Genomic DNA, 23,970 nt, shown 5'->3' with positions numbered 1-23,970 from the left:
GGTGCCACGTTCTGTGGAGCCTGCAGAGAGTCGCTGAGCTGACATGATTGGTGCAAGATGTTGAACCAAGGCCTTGACTTTCTTTTACTTATTTATTTTTTTGAAAAGCCTCGTGCTGGGAGGGTTTCTGTTTGTCTCAGAGCCGAGACAAACCCCACGGAAGTTGTTTTGCCCAGCAAAAACACCTCCAGCACTGCATGTGGAAACCTGAGGGTGGGGGGGGTGGGACACAAAACCCAAAAACTGTGCCTTGGTGTAGGCTCTGAACATAATCCCAGTGCATGAATCTATACAATATTTGTATTGGTACAGACACTAGTTATTTAATATATGTTAAAGGGGAATGGGAATCTGGATTTCCCAGGCTGTGCCCCATTGCTGGAAATGAGGCCCAGGGGAGCTCCCCAAAGTGGGTGTTAATATATAAAACGAAGGATTGGGGGGGTTTTTTCCTTTTTTTTTTTTTTTTTTTTTTTTAATAATGATGCATAGCAATGTTTTTAGTTTAACTTTTTATATGAATGTAATTTAATTCATTTTTCTACTAACTCAATTATATTAAGTTTTATAGTTGGTTTCCATTCTTTGCAATTTTCCTACGTGTCCCCCACCCCAGTGCTTACCTTTCATAGGCAGATTTTTGTCAGCAAGTATTTTGGGTTTTCTAGTTACCATAAATAAGATTTACCTTATGTATAAAAAAGTTTACATGAGACTGTAAAATGTATAATATGTACATAATCTTCAGAATACAATTATTTTGGTAAATTGGCCTGTATTTTTAATGTCACGGTTGCAGTATTTAATTATTTGAGGCATAATAAAACTTGACTGCAGTCAATAAACTAGAACATAGTTACTGATCTTGCACAAGTGTGAGGTTTTGTGTTAGTTTTCCTAACGGTGTGTTTGTATTCCAGTTTAGTAGAGCAAGTAGGGACAGGCAGGGAAAGAGCTGGAGCTGTGAGCCACCCTGGTATTTTCAGGGAAATCATTTTTCAAAAATCCATTTTTGTTAATGGATACAGCAGTGCCTGTTCACTGCAGGCAATAGTTACTTGACTGAAGATCAACTTTCTGAGTGAGAGATGAGGCTCAAAGCCTGTGTGGCACCTCCACAATGCACCTTGGCCACCACTCCATCAGCTGTGGGGCTTTCCCACACTCCCCAGCCAGCTTTGCTCGCTGCCAGCAGCTCAGAGATGCAGGATTCAAACCCCCAGTTCCAATATTTTTGCAAATATTTGCTCAGCTGCCCTCTCTGGGCTCCCCCTGAAGTCATTCTGACCCCTGTGCCTGACAAGGGTCACTCAGTGCCAGACCCACTGGGTGCTTGAGCTGGTGGTGAGAAGGGGGACCTGCATGTCAGGTCCTCACTGCCCGAGGATCCCTGGAATTCAGGGAATGCCAAATGCTTTGCTAAATCAAGAAATTAATGAGCTTGTGTGACCTAAAAATAAAGTGGGGATGTCCCACAGCTCCAGCCCTGGCACGCAGAGGGCAGAGGGAAATGCTCTGTCTCAGTTTTCCAGCTCACAGAGTGTGACTCCCAGCATGACACTGTGGTTTAGGACTAATGAGAATCACACACCAACGGAGTGAGAGCTGGAATTCAGAGGGCAAAGTTACATCACTTTGGGATTTGGCAACGACAAGACAGCCGTGGGCACACCACGACCAGGGCTGCCATCCACTCATCAAAACACTGGAGAGAGTTCAGAAAACAGGGTGAGACCGATGGGAAAACTCAGCTCATGGAAAGGAAGTTCGTGCTCCAGACAGCTCAGGAAAGAAAGTTGGAGAGACTTGGCTGAGAACTCACAGAGGGAGCCACTCAGTGAGACAGAAGCCTCAGCCTCCAGTAAACACAAAACAAAACCCCTCAATGAAACTCAGGCCAGAAACACAGCACGTTTAGTAATTAAGTTAATTAGTCACTGCAGCAATTTATTTAGAGGCTGTGATGAATTTTTGATCATGAGACATCTTTGAAAAGTCTTTCTAGTTCAAGCCCAGCTTGGGCATCATGAGACAATCCTGCCTGTGGTAAATTGAAAGGTCAGTCAAGAGGACGATAAGGGGCATAAATACACAAAACAATGACACTCGAGGCAAAGAATAAACCCAGTGGAATTCCTTCTGCAGGTCAGGAAATCCTCCAGTAGATCAGATCCAGTGCTGGGGCTCCCAACTCACTCAGTGAAATGCTGTTCCTTTCGGTGTTATCTTTAAAAGCCAACAGCAAACTGGCCGTGGTTCAGAGCAGAGCCCACAGATGCACCGAGCACAGAGGAGATCCTGACAAGTTTTATCCACTTTTGCCGCAGGTTTTCCCGGCAAAGGAGCCTCGGGGCACTCCCTGCTCTAAACGACCTTCACTCGGCTACTCAAGTCTGAGCATGTAAAATGTGTTTACAGAGCACACGGAGCTTCTTCCTCTGCTCCAGCCAGAAAGAAAAGCAATTGTTACAGCCAGGATCTTTGCAGGGTGAGGGGAACAAAGAAATGTGCATTGTTACAGCCAGGATCTTTGCAGGGTGAGGGGAAAGAGAAGCCCAAAGTTCTGCATCCAGAGCAAGATAAAGAGCTGCCTTCGGTACATCTGACCCATCATCAGTCCTCAAACAGGTTTCCCTTCCACAGTTCTCGCTGGTTAAAGAGCAGAATTATTCATGGTTTTATCATCATCATCATCACATTTAAAGGGAATGAAGAAAAAAATGATTTTGTCACATCTACTAATAAAGTCTTTTTAAAATGTTTTCTTTGAATTTCAGTGTATTAAAGGTATTTATCAGCTCTGGTGCAATCAGCTGATGAGGTTGGCAACAGCTTCACATGTTCCTACATTCTGGGATGCACCAAGGAAAGTTCAAGGTGCGTTGATGTCAATAACCTGCAATTGCTTGAAACGCAATCATTGCCCTGTAATAAACTTTTCATTCTCAAAGCTGCTTCTACCTGCAGACCTCAAATCATTTTATGGAAGTGTTGGACCCTGTCTTAGGGAAAGGCACCGAGGGAAGGCAGCACAGGGGATTTTAACAAGGTTTTTGAGAGGACACCTGGGAACAGAGAGCAGGTTGGGCCTGAGTTTAGCCCTGGAGTCCTGCTGAGCCTTCTGATCACAGGCACCAACATAAAGCTGTACCTTCTGCATGTTTTCAACCACACAGCAAATGGTTTAATCAGTTCCAAAAAAATATTTCGCAACAGAGTTTTGCCCTGGGGCTGATCTCTCACTGTTTTAGTCTCCTGACCTTCCCTTGCCTCACCTCTGATGTCACCCGTGTTTCCTCGGCTCCAAATCTACATTTCCACTGCACAAATTAACGCTCTGCCAAAGTTTCAGAGGCGGCAAAACTATCAGGATTTTTTTTTTTTTCATCGTAAGTGCTGCATCTGTCAGCCACATCCGTGACCACAAGGGGCACAAAATGCCTTGGACACACTCCTGGTGCCCTGGAAGCTGCAGTAACAGCCCCTTCAGGGAATGCCCATCACGGAGCTAACAGGCTGGAAAAGCTGTCACAGAGTCGCCTTTAGTGCACTTATGAGCTTAACTCAGAATTGAAGCAGATAAAAAAAGGTGAGCTTTAATGAAAGGTTAAACCTCGCAGGGAATTTTCTCCACGACCTTACGTGGAGGGAACCAAAAAAAAAAAAAAAAGAAAAAAAGAAAAAAAGCTCTAGGTGACATTTTGGAAAAGACAGAATCCTTAATTAACGACCAAATGCTATTGTCAGGAGAAAATAGTCAGAGTTCTGCAAAAATGAGATTCTGAAATTAATTCACAGACCTTGTGAATCCCACTGGTGACAAAGAGAATTGGCAAGACCTGTGGTTTGTCCCTGACCTGTGGAAAGCTTGATCTTTCCCAGCAGGAGCTGCAAAGTACCTTTGTAAAGCAGTAATTGTGGTGAAAAGCCCTGGCCAGCCCTGTGTAAGATACTCCTGGTTGCAGGAGCCCCGAGCTGTTCGTGCACAGCAGATATTCCAGTGGAATATTAACAGGGATTTACAGGAATTTTCTTGTCCTTTGCTGTGACAGGTGAGAAATGCAACAGCTCCCGTGCCTGAAGCTGAGAGAGCTTAACAAAATGTATTATAATGGGTACAAATTGAAAAAAGGGAAAATGAGGTTAGATATTATGGAAAAATTGTTCCCTGGGAGGGTGGGGAGGTCCTGGCACAGGTTGCCCAGAGAAGCTGTGGCTGCCCCATCCCTGGAAGTGTCCAAGGCCAGGCTGGATGGGATTTGGGGCAGCTGGGCTGGTGGAAAGGTGTCCCTGCCCACGGCAGAGGGTTTGGAATGAGATGAGCTTTAAGGTCCCTTCCAACCCCAGGACAAGGAAATTCAGCACCGGCCACGGTGCTGGAAAAGCACCAGGAATCAGGGGATGTGGAAGGGAGCAGGAGTGAAGGAACTGGAGAAATAACCACAGTTACTGTGCAAGAAGAGGAATGAAGGACATGGACCCCAAGACAGCAGATTTTCCTGGCTCCAGTGTCCATGGAGCATTTTGTGTTCCCTTGAAACGACACAGATGTGGGAATAGTTCCCCTCCTTGTTTCACTGCCCTGCCAGATGGCCGTGTTCGTGGATCGATCTGCTTGCAGAATTAGGGGATGTGGTGCAATAATGAAAAGTGTTGAGATGCTTCCCATCTCGAGATCAATATTTTGATGGGTTTTAAAATAAATTTGTTGAAAATGATGCTGTGATTGAAGAGAGCTTTTGTAGAAGTGTTACATTTCACAGTGACAAATCTGCAAAGCCGCAAACCACGTTATTCCTGAAGAGACGCTGAGATTTATTCTGGAGAAAGCATCTTGGAAATTAGGATATTGGACAAGCTGATATCTACCCTTCTTCAGTTAACAGAGAGGTTATTCAGAAAGGAGTTTCTCATTGGTGTTTTTGTGCAGAGGTTCAGAACCCCAACCAGGAGACGTATCCAAAGCCCGAACAACAAAGAGCTCCTGAGGGTTATTTGGGGGCTCTGTTACAAAGCAAAGGGACTCAGTGCAAGAGTGAGACAAGAATATGCTCCAGCTTCCAGCCTGCCTCCATTTCCATATTGATTTGGACTGCACTGTAATTAGCAGCTCACAGGTTATTGTAGGTGGTGGTTCCACGCTGTCAGACATTCCCTCCGGGCTTGTCCTCGCAGCAAACATCATTAAATTTGCAATTTACCTCAGTGCCTGCTGCATTCCCCATCCAAACCTTCATGTCACGTTGCTTCAGCTGCACAGAGCTCCCTAAAAGCAACACAGGGCACAGCTCTGTCCTTCCTTCCCCTGTTTTGTTTACCCCATTGATGTTTCCTGCCTTTAACAGTTGTTCTGGGTTTCCCCTTCACGTGAATCCTCCCCAGTGGCACTGACACCCTCACATGCTGAACTGCTTTGCTGAGCCTCTTGGATCGAAGCCTTTTGCAGCAAATGTCACCATTAAATTAACCCAAACTCCAAACTGGAGCTGCAGGTGTTGTAACCCACGTTGTTAGTGCGGCAGCTGCATTACAGGAATTACAGTGGGTGCCACGGGGGGGCAAAGAGAGGCAGGAAGGGGGCACTTCCATCTTGCTGGATAGCAAAGGTTTCCCATCTCAAACTGTTAAATGTAACGGGGTGGAAAAAGCAGAGAGGATTATTTGACATTCCTCTGTATCTCAGGAAACTGCTAAAGATTCATGAATATTTCAAAGAGCCCTGGCTTTTCAGAAAGGTGCCTTAAAACCTCTTTGGGGTGAGATAGATGTGGTGTTTTTCTTCATACAGGTGCACAGATTAAGCTCTACCACAAATTTACTCTGTTTTAAGCATCAGGGGGGAAAAATAAAATAAAAATAACTTTTTTTTCCTTTTTTTTTTTTCCTAGAGGACAATCCCACATCCTGCTCAGTTGGTTCATGTGAACACAGAACTATTTTCACACACTGCTAATTCTTTTGGAAATCAACATTTTCTAAGGCAAATGCAAGCAAGGAAACAAAGCTTCAGAACTCCAGGAAGGCCTTGGTTTGTTTGGTTCCTTCTGGATAGGGAGGTAAAGGCCATTCCCATTTGCCCACATTCAATAAGGCAAGACATACATTTAACTGTCAGAGACAGAAAATGGTAAACCTGGAGTGAATTTCCCTCATTCCTCACAAGATTTGGGCCCATTTGGGCTTCATCTCCTGCAAAAGCATCACTGCAAATGGATTGCTACATCATCCCTTTCTACACAAACCATCTACAGTGTTCTCCAAAAATGACAGATTGCTCCCTTCCTCGCTCTCACCAACAGGCAGCAAACCCACTGACAGCCCAAGTAATGCAATACCTAATAAGAGGATTAAGTAGAGAGGAATTCTAGTTAATATTGTATTAGCAATGGCTGATACCTTCCCTGCCCATTCTAACTCCCTCACAGGATACAATGTCCACGCTTGTAAGGGAAGCTTATTGACATCTGATCAGTCAATAAATCTGTTCTTGTTTTTTAATGACCCCAAGAGCTGGTTCCACACGCTCACATCATCTTACCAACAATTTACCCTCATAAATTAATAACTGCCTTTAGGGCCTTTTAAACTCTAGGACCTGGTTTAGCTGCTTTGCAGTAATTTTCAGTGAATTGCAAATCAAGACTTGGGGCAGAGCAGGGTTAAACCTCACCAGCCCCAACAGAGCTTTGTGGGACCAATAACAGAGAGGCAGAGACAGGAGGCTCCTCCTGAGCACAACAAATCCAACAGCTACAAACGGCAGGGAAAACCTTCTCAAAGAATCTGGGAGTCAGGACACCAGATTTTTGTCCAGAGGAGGGTGATTAGAGGGACAGAGCACCTCTGCTATAAGGACTGGGAAAATTGGGATTGCTCAGCCTGGAGAAGCCAAGTCTTGGTGTGACCTATTTGTGCCCTTCCAGTACCTGAAGGAGCAGGAAAGGTGGAAAGAGACTATTTACAGTGGCCTGGAGTGACAGGACAAGGGGGAATGGATCCAAACCAAAAAAAGGGTGGGGTTAGATGGGAGATTATGAAAAGTTCTTCCCTGTGAAGGTGGGGAGGCCCTGGCACAGGTTGCCCAGAGAAGCTGTGGCTGCCCCTGGATCCCTGGAAGTGTCCAAGGCCAGGTTGGGTGGAGCTGGGAATTCACCTGGTCTGGAGGAAGGTGTCCCTGCCCATGGCAGGGGGGTGGGAATGACATGATCTTTGACATGATCTTTGACATGATCTTTAAGGTCTCTTCCAACCCAGGCCATTCTGTGATTTGGAATAAGTGGGTTTGAGTCCACCTGCTAAATCCTGCATGGCATTTGCAATCACTTTCCCTCCTGTGCCTGAATTTTCTGCCTGTGTAAACAGGAAGGGTGGCACTTCGTTATCACACAAAGACCTGATCAATAAGAATGTATTAAAGATTCATACCTAAGTGTATTAAAGCATCCATGCCATGATAATGTCCCCCATTTAAATACTATAAAAAGCTCAGTGGGCTCTTCACTGAGCCATTAAGTGAGTGATAGGCAAATTGGAAATGTCCAAGAGAAAAGGAGCAAGAATTACACTCTGCTATGAAACACCAGGCAGCTCCCATAAAAATCAATGGGACTGCACAGCAGTAAATTGCTGGGGAGATGAGCTTTATTTCATGGCTCATAAGTGAGCATGAATCTCTAACAACCTGTCAGCCCTGACAGCTGTGCCTGTGCAAGGAACTGCCTTCTCCAGGGCTGCCTCCATCCCCTGGACCTGCTCCTGTCCCATCACACCCACGGGCTGGGGAATCAGCAGGGGCAGGGATATCCCCACACGGTGTTTAATCCACTGGGAGGTGTCAGGAAACCTCGCAGGGCTCATCCCACCAAAACCTGCAGCGATGCTGGAGCGACTGAGTGAGCTGTGAAAACACCTCCCTAAATGTGGGGTTTATTTTTGGGTGTTCTGCTCCCTGCCCGAGGATCTTCTGCTCCAAGCAGACAAGTTACTCACTGACAACGTTATCACTGCACTTTAAAGGAGGCACTGCTCCGTGGAGGAACCTTTACTTCTCCTTGTACGCCAGAAACACTGCAAGGGCCAATAAATTATCTCTTTTTGAAAAGATTCCCATCCAAATAACTTGTTTTGATGCTGGCTGGTCACTTGGGAGCACAGTGCCAGCTCCAGAGACAACAAGAGCCAACAGGGGATCTACACAAATCAGCACTCTGTGGCCTTGTCTAGAGATAAAGGTCTATGGGAACAACAGATAAAAATCAAATAAATTACAGAAATCCCTGAGGTTCTGGAAGAAAAAGAAAAAAACCCCACAGATCCAGATTTAACCATTACTCCCTACTTTTTATCTGACAGTGAAAAGCACGAACTCCTAAAACTTTGAGATTACAAACCAGACTAAAAACAGAACGTATTTTCCCTCAAGCCAAGTTCTTCACCTTATCCTCTCCCCAGACTTGCCTTCAGCTCCCCCTTCCAGCTGCCAACCCTTCCTCACACAACCCACGCCAGGCAGGCACTTCCAGCTCCCTCTACCTAATCCTTCAACTATTTTCTTTTTCCATAGTGTTTTTTTTTTTTCCCCTTGATGATTTCTTATTATCCTCCAAAAGGCTTTTGAACCTGTTTTCCCAACTCATCCAGCACAATAAATTAGCAGGAATTAAATTAGCTGTCAAAGGGCTAATAGACTTGTTCCTTCAGGGGCTAAATTAGTTATATCCAACTTTATGTGGAAGGGGGAAGGTTTAAAAATGTATTCTTCCAACAGGTTTTGGTCCTCATTAGATACACTGGAGCCTCCTTACAGCAGCCACTCAAGAGAGCACAAGAATCAGCTGCTCAGCACAGATGGCCTTGAACTAAAGGTCAGAGAAAAGAGCATAAAAACCTTGGAAATAGTTTCAAACTGTTCCTGCAGACAGTGGTTGCTGGCTGGAGTCACCTCTCTGGATGTGTTTCCCTGCTTTGAAATGCTTCCTCAATGTCATTCCAAGCAATTTCATTTTACAAGAGGGTGTTTTTTTTTGCTGTTTGGCTTTGCTGGGTGTTCTAAGTGGGATTTCTGGTATTGCTTAAGAAAGGAAAAAAATATATTTGCTTCATTGTGAAAGGATTAGGAAGTATGGACAGGTGAATTAGCTGAGATGTTGTGCAATATTAAAGCAGCACAGACTCAATGTTATACAATAAAAACTTAATAACAAAAGCCCTCAAAACCAGACTAGGAGCCTGTTTTTTCTTGTATATCCTGATCCCCACTGGCAGGTGAGTAGATGAAAATCCACTATACTGGACACTATTCCATGCAGGAAAAACTCTGGGTAAATACCTGTTGTGGAAAGCCCCTTTCTGTTTATCCACTGATACCTGAGCAAAGCTGAGTCTGTAATTACTGTGACATTTCTGCCTCAGTACTGCTCCCAAATCCCAGCCTGGGGCTGCACTTCGGACAGATATTACCAACACACTCATTAACACAGAGGTTCCATCAACAGAGATCCCTGGAATAACAGACACCGATCCTCAAACATCTGTGACACCCATCAACTGGTGGTGCAATCTGAGCAAAGAAACCCCTTTGGGTGCAGGGTCTTACCTGGGTGAGGCTGATCCAGGGGATCTCCAGAAGGGTCTGTTCCAACCTGAACTCTGCCATGAGGTGACCTCCACCAGGCCCTTCCTGTCCAAGCATCAGCACTCAGCTGTGTGTCCTGATCACCACGATGAGTTCCAGTAACAAGACACACCTGGGAGGCAGATCAGCCCCAGCTGCCTTTGGCAACCAGAGGCCTAATTTGGAGTGGAAATAGTGAGGTGGAATTTGAATTTCGTCATTTTTTAGGAAAAAAAAAATGGTTAAACAATGCACAACAGCAACAGTGTGTGACAGATATGTGGGGTGTTCTGAGTGGGCTCAGCTCTGGTGTTTGTTGGGAGCTGAGTCTCTGCACAGAAACAGAATATTGTGAGCCTAAAAGAAACCCTTTAGTTGATTTTAAGAAGCACCATAATAAGGGGATTTTATCCTTTTGGAAATATTATGAAACAGAATTCTTTGAGGCCCCCAGGAAGCACTGAAGAATAATTTGCACAACCCAAAAAATTAGCACAAAGATGAAAAAAAAGGCACTTTAAAGCAAGCCCTAAAGCCAGCTCCCTCAGGTGGGCTCTTTCAGGCATGCTGGGTACAACTTACAGAAAAACTCCACAGCCAAGAGACTCACAATGGCTTAAGGAAGAAAGAGCAGCTGATTATTATTGTCAAAAAGTTCAGCGTTTCTCTGTGAAATCTCTGTTTCTTTTGGCTGCAGTTCATTCCACGGAATAAAAACGTTTCTCTTTTTCCTAATTCATTTGAACTTTTGGCACTTGCACTGCAGTTCACTGGCCAGCTTTTGGTGGCTGCCCTGCTCTCTGCCAGTTCTTATTGTTGGATAGTTCAGGTCACATCATTCCACCCGAGCCAATATTAATGGCTGTGGTTGCTCCCGGTGCTCACACAGACATCTATCAAATAGATAAGCCCCTAATTCTGTGAATATCTCCTCTCCCAATCAATGGGCTTTGTTCAGACAGGATTATACAGGGAAATGAATAGAAGGAGGTTGTACAGCGAGCAGCTAAAATTAGCACTGAGGGAGCTGCAGAGCCCCACAGGTCAGGAATGAGCCACAGCCCAGCTGGGGACAGCAAACTTGCCCTTCACCTGCCTCCAGGAAAGGACAAGAGCTGAGCATATCTGGGAAAGCATTCATCTTCTCTGAAACCTGCACCTTGGCTCTGCTGCAAAGAGCGCACCGTCATACAGCCCTCCAGCAAATTAGAGGATGTGTTTCCAAGTAAATTAGGAAAACAATTTGTTTCCAAGAAGGGGATGAATTACAACTTAATTAAAACAACCTAAGGAGGCTGGAGAAGGAGGGATGAATTCAGAGCAGTCCTGAGGGAGCTCCACAGTCCTTGCTGAAAGACGACATCCAGGTGTCATACATTAGCAGCACAAGAATTTCCATCAGTAATTCCCCAGGGGGGCACAGCTCTGCTCAGGTAGATGGGTTTCACAAATATATACCTTTTTACCACAGCACACAGAAATCACTCCCTGCAAAGTCAGCTCGTCCTTAGAAACAAGAAGGGACAGAGGTTGAGTGGGAACACGGCAGCAGGCAGCTCCTGGGAGACGGGAAGTGGCAGCAGAGGGACTGGGATGTGCCCCCAGCACGGCAGGGAAGGCATCTCTGACCCCCAGCCCAGCAGCCCAGGGGGTGTCTGAGCACACCGGCCCTGCTGGAGGCAGGCAGTGCTCTTGGCAGGTGGAGTGTTACCCTTCAACAACCTACAGTCTTTCCAAGAACTTGTTTACCAACTGCTTTTCAATAGCAAAGAACATTCAATAATTAATAACCCAACTTTATGGCCGGCAATAAAAAAAGGAGTAATAATCAGCTTTCCTTGTTCTGCACATCTCAACAGTGAGGAAAGGCTGAGGGAATTGTGTTTGTGGAAAAGAAAAGGCTTTCTTTTGGGACCTTCCAGTACCTTCCTGAAGGCTGGAGAGGGACTGTGGACAAGGGCACATAGTGACAGGACAAGGGGGAATGGATTAAAACTAAAAGAGAGTGGGTTTAGATGGGATATTGGGAAGAAATTCTTCCCAGTGAGGGTGGGAAGGCCCTGGCAAAGGTTGCCCAGAGATGTCCCATCCCTGTAGGTGTTCAAGGCAAGGTTGGAAGGGGCTTGGAGCAACCTGGTCTAGTGGAAGGTGTCCCTGTCCATGCCAGGGGGTGGAACTGGATGAGCTTTCAGGTCCCTTTGAACCAAAACCATTCTGTGACTCTGTGATCTCCTTTAAATCTCACTGCAGCCAAAGGACTCAAACATCACCAGTACATTCTTGCTGCTGGATGCACTTTAAATAAAATCAGCCAGGCTCCCCAGATATCACTTCATATTTCCCTGGGATCCCAAAGCCAGAGCATTAAAATAATGAAATAAAAAATTATGAGAGGAGAACCAGCTTCCTGATGGGGAGGAATAAATCACTGTCTGTGCCTTTCTCTTGTGACTGACCCAGGGCTCAGGTCTAAACAGCAAAACCTCTGAGTGTGTTCCCAGGAGAGACTCCACCAGCTCCTAATTACATGTGCTAGAAGTGGGTGGTAACTTTACTAGGAGCTGGTAACTGAGCTGTCTGCCCACGGGACTGGAGCAATTTCCATCTCAGTCTCACTTTCTAATGCTGGATTCTGGGAAGAGTGCCTAGTCCTCGAGTGCTTTGTGTTGTGATTTGAGCACTGCTGCTTTGAATGCTCCTCAGGGTCTGATACTTTGGGAAAAGCCTGTTTTCCTTTCCCATTTCCAGTCCCACAGCCCCACAGCAGCCAGTGTCCAGCTGCTGTTGGCCTTGGACAGGTCAGTAAGGCTGGGTCAGTAAAGGTGCTCCCTCAGGCTTTGTTTCCTCTCTGCTTTAGCTCCCTGCCTTGCTCCCAAAAACATGGTGTTTTCCCATATATATCCTGAGTTGAGAAGAATATACTGAATCCTTTGTGTTTACCCTTCCAGTCCCAAACCCAACAGCGCTTTTTAAATGTAAATTACTGTGCTATATTATATCTGGATTAACTTCTAGATCTGAGGTAGAGCACCAGCCCCACTGCTCAGAAAGCTTCCCTGTTTTCTATTCTTACCCTGCCATGCCCAGAGCACACCACGTTCTGCTCTGCCTGTTTCAAAGCTCTGCTTGCCTTTGTGTCTGTGTGAATCACATAATTTCTCCCTGGATCTGTAAAAGCTCGATGCTGGGGGTTGTTGAGCTGTCCCTCTCCGTTCTGTGCCGTGTTTGTGAAGGGGTTTGTCTCAGTGTGGTCTGGGGGTGGGTTGCACTGACTGGATCTGGTTTTCAAACCCTTTAGCATGTAAATACTGCTCTGCTTCCATGAATTTCAAGGATATTTCCTGAGGGTGACCATCACCTGAGGGTGACCTCTTTGCAGTGCTCCATCACCTTTTCCTGTCACAGCTGTGGAAAATGCTCCGAGCCAGACACTGTTATACATCCAAAACCTTGTGATTCAGTCCATGCAATGTTCTGATCACCTGTTTTGACTGCTGGGCCGTGGGAGAGGCAAGGCCAGTCCTAAGGGAGAGCCTGGAAGCTTTCCAAGCTGGTGATTTCTGTTGCCTGCATCCAGTGCAGATGTTACACCGAGCTGCTGGGACCTTTCTGCTGCTGAGCCGTGAACCTGCAGAGCCCCCCAGGGCTGAGCAGCCCTTCCTGCTCCCTGTGCAGCCAAACCAAACTGCCCCTGCAGCCAACACACAGCAGAGAATTTATTGACTGCCTCTGGAATTAGGCAATTCTCCTAATTGTCTTCATTTTCCAGGACTCTGTCATTCTTTCCCTGCACCGCTGGTGGCACAGCTATTTCTGTGCCAGCGTGAGCTGCTTGGGGAAAAAAAGAAAAAAAAGCTAAAAATTGAACAGCAAATCAATCCCAGACAAGGACAGATACCTCTGAAAGATAATTGCATTCAGATATCCTGGGGAGCCCTTACAAATCCCTTTCCAGCTTCCAGGGCTCCTTTCCCTCTTGTGGCTTTGCTCTCAGAAACCTCTATTAAGCAACAAGACATTGTTAAACAGTGCCAGCAATGAGTAAAAGGACTTCTTTTTTTTTTTTTCCCCCATGATTTACCTCCCCAGTGCTCTCCAGCCACACACCAAACTCCAAAGCAAGAACCTTTTGCATTATTTCTTTTTATTTCTAAGGGTCAGAATGGTGGGGGTGGCTCTGCTTTGCCCACCTACAAAGCACATTAAAGAGCACGAGGACATGGGTGGGTTCTTCTATTGACTTGTGGGATTTTTTTCCCTTTCCTTTGCAGCCTGGGTGTTCATCCCTGTGCCATTTCCCACAATGAACTCGGGGTCTGAACTTGGATAAGTTTTAAGTAAGGGAGGTGGGAGTCAGTAATTGTGAGTTGTTTTCTACACAGAGCTCCCCGACAAGAAAGTCACCCACTATTTTTAATATATTGAACTCATGACACTCAGTATACACATTATGTGTTATTTACACATCCATTTCCATACTTACTTGAAGTCTGTGGTATCACAAATGCATCCAAAACTATTATATTTCTGCTTCAAAATCTCTTTGGTTAGGGGAAAAAAAAAGCAACTTCCCTAAGTAGGATTTATTGTCTGTTTTCAGCGAGGGGGTTGTAAGCACAGTTGTGATCCCCCAAAAATACAGTGCTAGAGTATAGTACACATTTTGTAAAAAAACCTGATTTCTGGGGGTGAACAGTCCTCTGGCAGTTTTGGGATCCCATCCAGCATTTTCAGGTTTGGCAAACTGGAGAATACACTAGAAGAGAGACAAAATTAAAATAGAAATGGAAGTAAATAACCTTGGGAAATGTTGGGAGCAAAATAGACACTGATAAAAAGCAAACAGTGGATTCAAACATATCTAAAATGGATTTGTGTTGTGTTGTTGGAAATCCTGACTTGCCATTTGTTGCAGAATTTACCTGATAAAGAGCTAATTAGAAATTCTCAGGTTTCACTCTGTTGCACAGGTTTGTATCCTCAGACTCAGTAAAGCACTTCAAGTATCTGTCTTCCAACACTGGCAGTGAAAGTAATACCAGAATAACACCAAATAATATCAGTATTTAATTGCCTTAAAACTGGCAGGAAGGGGAGAAGAAACACAATTAGTAATTATTAAAAAGTGCTTTTCTGCTTTTGTTCTCCTGGAGCCTTTGATATGCAAATAAAATATGAAATCCATCATTTTAAATTTACTTTTTGCTTCTATCTGCCTCCCTACCTTTAGAAAGCACAAACATCACCATCCCACTGCCAAAGGGATGCCTGGAAGACTAAAGGAAAAACAAGCTGGAAACTCAGAAAGGTTTTCACTAAACACTTTCTTCTAAACTTCTCCTGTCTTTTATTCCCTTTCCAGGACGAGATGGGAAGGGATTTATCTCATCCTAGACACGCTGTAAGGTTTGTCTTTAAAATATCACCAATGCCTTCTGTACATGGTCTGTAGTGAGGAAAAACACACAGGCACATGGATTTCTGGAGAGTGAGACTTAAAATAAATTATCTTCTCCTAAATTTCTTTATGTTTGCATTGGAATTTCCATTTGCAGTGTCTGAGGGAGCTCTGTTAAGTCCACACTGAGTGGGGTGTTCAAGGCAGAGCATCTTCCACACAGCTCTGCCAGGAACGGGAGAGACTCCAGAAAAATCAAATGAAAGGAACTCAATTTTCTCCTGCTTTTGCTCCCATCTTTCAAGACATCCTCCTGATTCCATCTCTGACATGTAATGTGATTTAGACTCCTTGCAGAACACACGAGGGATGCAATGAGACCGAAGAGAGTTTGAGTAATAGGTAGTTTCTATTAATAAAAGGAAATTTAATTTGTCTGCCCAGCTCACTGTCTCTAAACTTGATCAATGGACTTAGTTCAGTTCCAGAGCTGCCAGTCATGTGATTAGAAAGCCTCCTAGGCAGCTTCTGAATGTTTGGGGGCTTTTATCAGATTCTAGCTCACCAGCCAGAGCATTTTGGGTAGCTGAAACCAGGGGAAAACAAAAAGATCCTTCCAGAAAGCTTCTTGCATTTGGGATCCCATTCCTTCTAAAGCCTCTCACAAACATGTCTTTGTGTTTATCAGCTTTTGTTGGCTGTCAGACTTACAGTTGTCTGTATCTTTCTTGGAACTCGCAGGGATTCCTCTTGAGAATGAGGGATTCGAGCGGAGTGTGTCTGAAATCTGATATTCCACTTAGTGTCGTAATGTTATTTTCAGCCAGAGATAAGTGCTGAATCTGAGGGATCTTTGGCAGCTGTTTGAAGGATCTGAAGTGGTTTTTATTGACATTTAATTCTCTGCATCTGTAAAGCACAAAGTGTATGCCATCAGCATCACATCTGGGACAGAACAGACCTGTAAGCCAACACAGGGAGGGATTTTATACACTAATTTTACATTTGTGCTGTTTTTGCCTACCCATGGACATCAAGATCAGATCCCTACACTTTAAACTCTCAGCTTTCTTTTTACTGTCCAGCTGTCAGTATTACAGAGCAACAGATGGATTGTAAAATACACTTCTCATGGTCATGCTTGGCCTCTGCTTGGGTTTTGTTCCACCATGGAGGGTCCTTCAGGGTGCAACAGCTTCCTTTTTTTTGGGCACAAATCTCCCTGAACTTCACAAGACTCATTAATTATTCCCCACGAGTAAAGGGGTCATCATCTGATCTCCCCACTGAGTATTTTCAGCTTGGCATGACATGAACTCAGACTGACAATGTACTGACAGATTCTCAGTATAATACTCTCCAAAATAACATATCTGGCAGTTCTCAAGAGGAATAGCCCCAGCTATTACCTAAGTAATAATTTTGATTTCTATGATATTGCATAAAAATAGAAACAGGACATTTTGTCTACCTTGGCAACCTTATGGCACTGAGGTCTGTCAGGGAATTGTCCACCAACCACAGCTTTTCCACCCGAATTAATCTTCGGAGAATCCTCTGGAAGTTTTCCACCTGGTAAAGATCACCCAGGTCCTGGAATGAAAGGTTCAGCTCCTGGGAAAGGAAAAATAAGAGAAATCACTCACTTTTTTCCTTTTTTTTTTTTCTTTTTTCTTGCTTTCTAATAACTATTCATTAAATATTTTTAATGCCAGAATTAGTTAAAAGGTGGATCTATTTTATGATGCTGCTCTTATAACAACTGGTGGTGCCAGTTGCCAAAATTCAAAATTGTGTATCAGCCTGATAGTAATATTGATAGAATCATCATGGAATGGTTTGGGTTGGAAGGGACCTTAAAATCATCCAGTTCCAACCCCTGCCATGGGCAGGGACACCTCCCACTAAATCAGGCTGCTCAAATCAAACCCTGTCACAACAAAGGATTTTTATCTTTTGGGTCACAACCTAAACAACATTACATTCCAGTCCTTCTTCCCTTGTAAAACCCTCCTGGTTTCCAATGTCACGGTGCCAAGCTGAGCTTTAGAAACCTGCTCACTGCAGGGAGCAGCCCCCACATTATTATTTGGCTTATTTACAACTAGAGCCCAAAATGTTAATGAGAAAGTTTTACAGCACAGTTTTCCCAGTTCTCTTGCAGCCTCTTTTCCCATTTCTCTGTGTCAGTTACTTGTTTTCTTTTTTTCAAAGGGCATTCTTCTCTTCTGAAAAACAGCTCCTCTTCTGAGGGCCCTGGTCAGAGAAAAAGATTTACAAGGGTGGCTGTGATGGGGAACTGGCACTGAGTTACCTGCTGAAAGATTATACATGTGGCTGGGAAGAGATCTGTAATGAAGAAATATATATAATATTACAGGTGTGTAGGTTTCCAGGCATCTAAGATATAAATTAATGGGAAGATTTTTTTCTACCATTTCCTGGCCCATAATTCAGCAAGCAATCTGAGGTGCTGCTGATTTGGTAGGTGGTTGGTAAATGACAGTTCTTCTACGGGTCAGAATAAAATCAAGCTGTTTCTAAATGGAAGTTCAAAAGGATCTGAGCTCAAAAATCCTGTTTCTATAAGTTCCTTCACGTGCTCTGAGTTGGCCTTTAACTGTTCTGAGAAGGGGAGATGTTTGCAACTTGCACTGACAACTGCAATGGGGTCAAGGACTCAAAACCTCATTTGTATTAAGAATGACACACCCCAAACACTTCAATTCTTAAGGTTTACTGGAATGTCTAGAGCTATGGACATCATCAAATTCCTAATTAAAGCAAGGACAGGGCGGAAATTTTCCACTGTTCAGTCCCAAACGTGCAAATACTGGATTTTGAAATCCATCTTTCAATGTCTACTCTTGAGTGTTTCTGTAGATTGTAATGGAGCCAATTCAGCCTTAAAACACAATGTGTGTGCCACTGTTTGCAGCACTGGATTCCCCTCTTGGCTTCTTGTTTGGCATATGGCTACTGCATTCTGAGCAACATTTAATTGCTGATGAACTTTTGAGAGAAGTAATCATCACCATAATAATACTAAATATTTTCAATTTACCGTTCTGGCAGTTGTTTCCCATTTTTACAATGATAAAAGATAACTTTTTAGTGATTAAAAAAAAAAGCAAATATGTACAATATGGGATAAAATCCTGCCCCTTTTCAAAGAGAATGGCAAACTCCATGATTTCAGGTCATAACATTGAGGCATGTAGGTATTGAGTAAATAGAGTTAAGGCTCCAGTGTGAAATGTGTCTTTTTGATGTTCACCTTCTCTCACTCGGGGACAAAGGAGCTGATTTCCTCGAACATCGTGTTCCTCTATGTCACACCAGCCAAGGTACTTGAAGGAGTCAGAGGGAAGCTTAAGAAAAAAAAAAGCAAAATAAAGACATGAAAGAATCAGTAAAAGTTCTTCAGCTTCTGACACTGTATTCTCTCATATTTTTGGCCTTATTGCAGTAAAAATCCCTCCAGTTAGAGCCACGTCCAGAAGCTGGTCAATGCTGTGGGAATTCATAATTAAGCGTAGTTTGCCACAGCTCCTTCTGCTTTACTTCTACAAACTGACTCAAATATTGGAGAAGCCTTTCCAGGGCTTGTTATCCCCTTGCCCATCACCTGCAGTTTGGTGCCCAGTGCTCAGAGGCCGAGCCCAACCCCTTTCCCCAGCTGACACCGCAGCACAGAATCTTATTTATTGGAAGATGAGAGGAGGTGACAGGGTCAGCCCCAAAGCTGAGGAAGAGATTTCTGCCTTAGCTATTCTTTGTCAGGGCCCTCTTCCATAAACCTATAAAGCCAAACACTTACTGGGGGAGGCAGCCCAGGGTCACAGCTCGGCCTGACGATTCCTCTGCCTTGTGATAAACCCCCTGGAATTGGGGGGGTGTCTCTCAGGATGGAGCAGCAGGATAAATAGGATTCACAGAACTTTTCGTTGCTTGTGGTCAGACCTGAGGAACTGAGAGAGATGTTAAAGCAGTAATTGGTTCTGTTCAGAGAAATGCAAATTGTTTAATAATTCCAGAGAATACTGAGTAGCCCGGGTAAGACTTGGCCACGTGGTGCTGAGGTGAAACCATCGACAATCTCCTCACCTCTCACCTGAGCAGTGTTTACATACATGGAGGCTTTCACAGATGAGTCCAAACATCAGAATGAGGAATTTACATCGACAGTTTGATAGAAAAATTCAGGAGAAAATGAAGGACTGAACTTGTTCAGCAGCAGTGATGTGTCCCCTTCTGCCCTGTACAGCCCTGCTTTGATGGATCCAGGTTGGATGAAAAGATACCTCAGATATTTATTTTAATCCCTTTGTATATGTATTTTGATTTGTTATTTTACTAATACTATATTGGCATATTTATTTTAATCTCTTGAAAATATTTTAGGGGAGTTTCAAGGATCCAGAGAAAAGTTGAAATTTCTTCAATAGTCTTCAAATCACAGAATCATCAAGGCTGGAAAAGACCTCCTAGATCATCAAGCCCAACCTTCAACCTGAAGTGATGTGTTTTTGTGTTTTGCTACTCCATTGCCTTAGAACACTTCTAAAAGCCCATTTTATACACCCTAAATGATGCAATTCCTCCAACTGTGCTTCAGAGGGGCTGAAGAATTTGCAGACTGGCAGCTTTTGCCACAGAATCCTTGAAAAAAAATGATTTAATTGAGTAAGTGTGTGCACACAGCACTGTAATTTGACTTTCACTGTACAGGCTGGGTGAGCTCTTGCCAGAAAGTATCAGCTGTCAGTGAGTATTGTTAGAACAACTCGAGTTGGGAATGGAGATAAAAATGCAGCTTTGAAATGGTTTGGGGAGCAAGGCAAAGAAAGTTTCCTGCTGAGTGTAACAGAGAAATTAAACAGAACATCAGTTAAAAGGTGCAATTACAGGTTATTGAGGAGACAAGTGCTGTTGACCTCACTATGGTTGTGTTGACTTTTTTAAGCACCAGCAAAGCCCAGTATTCCACTTGCTGGCTTTGGCCCAGAAGTGCTCCCAGTGCATGCAGATCTCCTCCTCCCTTGATGCTTTGTGGTTGTTTTTAATGGGATCAAACCAGCCCCAATAAACCATAGGTGACTTCAGGGAAGCGGAGTGAGCTCAGCATTTGGGAAATTAACAGCTATTTTATGTTTTCCGAAGCCATCTCGAGGCAAACAGAGCATTTTCCTGTGTGTGTGTTCCAGAGCAGCAGGTTCACACACACAGCAGCCCTGTGAAAAGGGGATTTACACTGGCTCAGTATTAAAAAAAAACAACAAACAGGAAATAAAAAAGCGCTAGGAATCCTTGTTTAGCCCTATCTTGGTATTTGCTCCGCTTCTGCTTCCTTGTGTGGTAAATGAGGTCACACCAAAGAGATGTGGAGAAGTTCTTTTATATTTAAGAAAAAGGTCTGTTATTTCTCTCAGTGTGGAAGCGATTTTTTAGGATGCATTCAAATGACTATTTATAACTGCAAGACGTTTCAAAACCTACCTTCTTCTCAGCCAGATACCTCCTCCTCTGTTGAGACAGGAATAAGCACTCCCAGTGCCTCGAAATGTGGGATGAAACATTTTAGCTCAGCCATTTAACACGGTCCCTATTCTGATCTCCCGGCAGAAACCCACTCACAAAACTCTGTATCATGGTAGAAAATGAAAGCCAGAATCAACTGGCTTCCCCAATCAGGTGGGGAGTGAGATTTCCATGGGAAAGAGTGACAGAAGGAAGCATTTTTCATCTCAAAAGTGCCTGAGTTTAACAAGCACCAGCTGGACCCCGACATTCTGTCACAGGAGATTTTTCTGGAGGAGCAAGTGCCACACCGCTTTTCTCTGCCTTGCTTTGTTTCCCTTCCTGTTTTGCTGCAAAACTGATGCAAGAGAAATGGCAGGATGCAATTCCAAGCAATTACAGATCACACAATACATGAAAGGAACAAAATTTCCTGCCTTGATTGTGGGGCCCTTGGGCTGGATATGAATCTCCAATGACACCTCTGGGAGCTGCACACTAGATTATGTCAAGCATTAAGGGGAAAAAAAAAATTAGATTCATGATGTCTGTCCAGGCTGAGTCATTTCCTCTCACTTCGCCTGCAGTGAGGAATTGGTGGTTATCATAAATCAGAGACCTAAATTCTTATGAGAGAAGAATTAATTTCACTAATGGAAACCCTCTGTGGCAACAGCATTCCTCCAGCCTCTCTCCTTCTGGGGTGGGGGAGCAGTACCTGTGATGTGTTTTGAGTAGAGATACTTGACCATATTTTAAGAATTCTATAAAAGAAGATTTGAAAGGAAACCTAAAACAATAATGGGGTTAAAAAAATCCTGTGTGTGACCAACTTCTAATTTCTGAGGGTGGCCCTCAATGTCGTTCCTACCACAGCTACAGCTTTGCCACTGATATCAAAGCCGGGTACAAAATTTCAGAGCACTCCAGCCAAAATCAAACATCTAAACCCTCCACCTGGCTCAGGTATGATTTCCCCTCCCCTCACTGCAGTTGCCAGGCTGGAAATTCAGGCTTGGAAAATTTTTTTGCCTCTCTCTCAAGTCAGTGGAGATGAGTGGGAATGTCCAAGATATTCACTTACTCAAGCCAGCCTCGGTGCTTTTTATTTTCAGCTGGAATGACTCACCATCCACAGGATCCCACAGGCTGCCCTGAGAGCAGGCACAGCTCCAGGGCATCTAAAGTTTGATGAGGAGGATCCCACCTGAAGTGCCTACAGGATGTTTTAAAGTAGAAGGACCTCTGACCCCTTCAAACAAGCTCAGGGGAAGTTTCTGTTCCAAGTAGCAGCATTGAAATATATAAACCAGCCATTAGAACTAAATAATTAAACAAAAAAACAATAAAAAAATTGGTGCTAAACAGGCCCTAAGCAGCACCTTGAAGTCTGGAGCTGACTGGAGGTGAGTGAAAGGTGCTCATGACTAACCCTGTGTGTTTTCTGTATTCTCCTCAGGGCAAGTCCCAGTGGGGAATTAAGGGGCTGAAATGTTTTGCAAAGTGGTAGGAGCGAGGGCAGAACAGCTACTGCATTTTTCAGCACATGACTGATGAGATATGAGGCCGTATCTTGGCAAATCATGCCCTGCCACAGAGCTCCCTGATCCAAGTCCCACTTTATCGAGACGTCACTGTCAGTCATGAAACCATGAAATGCTTCTCCTCCCACTGACCACGTTTTTACAGACTCCAAAACGCTCCAAGTTTCCTTAATGCAGTGCTAGTGCATTTGAGCCCAGCTGACTTTGTGGGTAGAATACATTTAAAAGCCCATGAAATGCTTTGAAGAGCTATAGCTGAGCTGCTTCTGAAACTACACCTGGGAAAGAAAGACGTTCTGAGGGAAAAACTGAGGGAAAAATCCCTCCTGTGTATATTTTAGACATTCAGCTGCTGAGAAAGGACTGTCAGTCAAAAGACTCCTTTCTCCTGATAAAAAGGCAGCCCTGATAAACAAACACCTGAGACTCCCCAGCACAGGTCCAGCTTTGCCTGGCAGAAAATGGAAAGCTCAGTGGAAGAGGAGGAGAGATAAAGAAGGTTATAAGTGAACTCTTGCAGTTGGGATTTGAAAGGCTTTTAGTCCCAGTGTTTTCAGCAGTTTTGGGGTCTGGTCCAGCTTTCCACAGTCTTATTCCCAGCTGCTTTTCGTGAATCAGCAGGCTCGAGCAGGCTTAGCTTTCACTGAACGGTGTCTACTTTCCCCATAGACCTGAAATGCTCTTGATGAAAGATCTGGGAACGAGCAGTAGGGCTGTTCCTACTGACTCTTCACATATCCAGAGTCAGAATTCCTATGGTGCTCCCTACAGCTTCACATCCCACCAAATCCCAGGCCATATCTGATGGGAAGGTCCCTGCTCCCAGGAGGTTCATCTCAGTGAAGTCTGGTCAGGTTGGTAAGTGCTCCAAGTTCCTTCAGCCCTGCTACAGTGGAAGTGAAAAACGTGGACCATTCCAAAGGAACCAAACCAAACATGTTTTAAGATGATCTTTCAGAAAAAGGAAAAAGAAAACCAAAGCTAAGAAACTAAGAAAAGGGTGATACACCCCATTATTTATGCTGTCCCAGTCAGTGGCACAAGCCAAGGTCCCTCCACATAAATGAACTGCAGGGTTAACTTACACACACAAATCCTGGAGGTATTTAAAACACATCAATCTCACAATTTGGGCTGTCCTTCGTTCCAAATGCACCCAATTTACTGCTCAGGAGCAGCTTTGCTTGTATGCAAACATTTATTATGGGAACTCTCTGAACTTAGAATAGCTGAGGATGTGGACACAGTGTTTCCATGCTCTATTGCCTTTCCATTACTTTTATAGGAGTTTTATGAGAAATTACACAACATTTTGAAGCAGCTCTTTTGAGCATAATTTAGTGACAAACACACCTGTAAGTTATGGCTACAATGCACCCTTGCTGTTAGCTCTAGCATCAATTATCTCGCTTTATGCATCGTAAAACTGCCCCCCACAAGACATAATTAACATAATTAGGTCCTATCACCGTAATTATACATACTTAGAATATTAACTAAGATTTTCTTTGTGGGTACAAACTCCACATCTCAATCCATGTGCCTTTCACACATTTTTACAACAAATCAGACGTTTCTGATGGGACAGCTTTTGCCTTTCAGCAAAAACATGGCACCAAAAAAAAAAAAAATTCCCCCGTTTGAATTCTTGCTTTTGCTGCACAACAATATCTCCATTAGCAATACAGGCTGGTACATTTTAAAAAGACACTCAATCCTGTAACATTATCTTTGTTGTCAAAGCATGTCAAGCTGTGCAATGACTACAGGAACGGCTCTCCTTTCACCCTCCTACCTTTCAGACATGTCTCGCTGGTGCACAAAGTCCTCACATCTTGCACAGTGCTATTTGTCTACAGTCAAAGCTTATCTTCCCATCTCTGCCCCTGCATGGG

The 23,970-nt window shown here is 44.1% G+C and overlaps 1 protein-coding gene across 3 annotated transcripts; it reads right to left on the bottom strand.

The window, feature by feature from the left end:
* Positions 1 to 13,740: 13,740 nt before the first annotated feature.
* Positions 13,741 to 23,960, bottom strand: LOC114063692. Of its 3 annotated transcripts, none has more exons than XR_003572595.1 (7): positions 23,871 to 23,957; positions 18,832 to 18,974; positions 18,289 to 18,382; positions 17,149 to 17,267; positions 16,483 to 16,625; positions 15,723 to 15,920; positions 13,741 to 14,369 (listed from the first exon to the last, which is right to left on the bottom strand). XR_003572595.1 is itself a non-coding variant. In XM_027896142.1 (7 exons), exons 1-7 carry the CDS (start codon positions 23,879 to 23,881, stop codon positions 14,258 to 14,260), a joined length of 828 nt encoding a protein of 275 aa, XP_027751943.1. In that variant the 5' UTR covers positions 23,882 to 23,960; the 3' UTR covers positions 13,741 to 14,257. The 3 variants fall into 3 exon arrangements, 2 of the variants coding, with proteins under 2 accessions (XP_027751943.1, XP_027751944.1); XM_027896142.1 differs by having other exon boundaries at positions 18,832 to 18,982; positions 23,871 to 23,960; XM_027896143.1 differs by lacking the exon at positions 15,723 to 15,920 and having other exon boundaries at positions 18,832 to 18,982; positions 23,871 to 23,960.
* Positions 23,961 to 23,970: the final 10 nt, after the last annotated feature.

This window comes from Empidonax traillii, unplaced genomic scaffold (genome assembly GCF_003031625.1).
Source record: "Empidonax traillii isolate 1590-97213 ecotype Southwest subspecies unplaced genomic scaffold, ASM303162v1 scaffold482:size1200881, whole genome shotgun sequence".
NCBI lineage: Eukaryota > Metazoa > Chordata > Aves > Passeriformes > Tyrannidae > Empidonax > Empidonax traillii.
This window is presented reverse-complemented; position numbering and strand designations above follow the sequence as displayed.

Coding starts and splice junctions, on each gene's coding strand:
- LOC114063692 (XM_027896142.1), bottom strand. Junction 18,383..18,831: donor ACCCTGGGCTGCCTCCCCCA/GTAAGTGTTTGG, acceptor TTTTTTCTTAAG/CTTCCCTCTGACTCCTTCAA. Junction 15,921..16,482: donor AGTGCCATAAGGTTGCCAAG/GTAGACAAAATG, acceptor TGTGCTTTACAG/ATGCAGAGAATTAAATGTCA.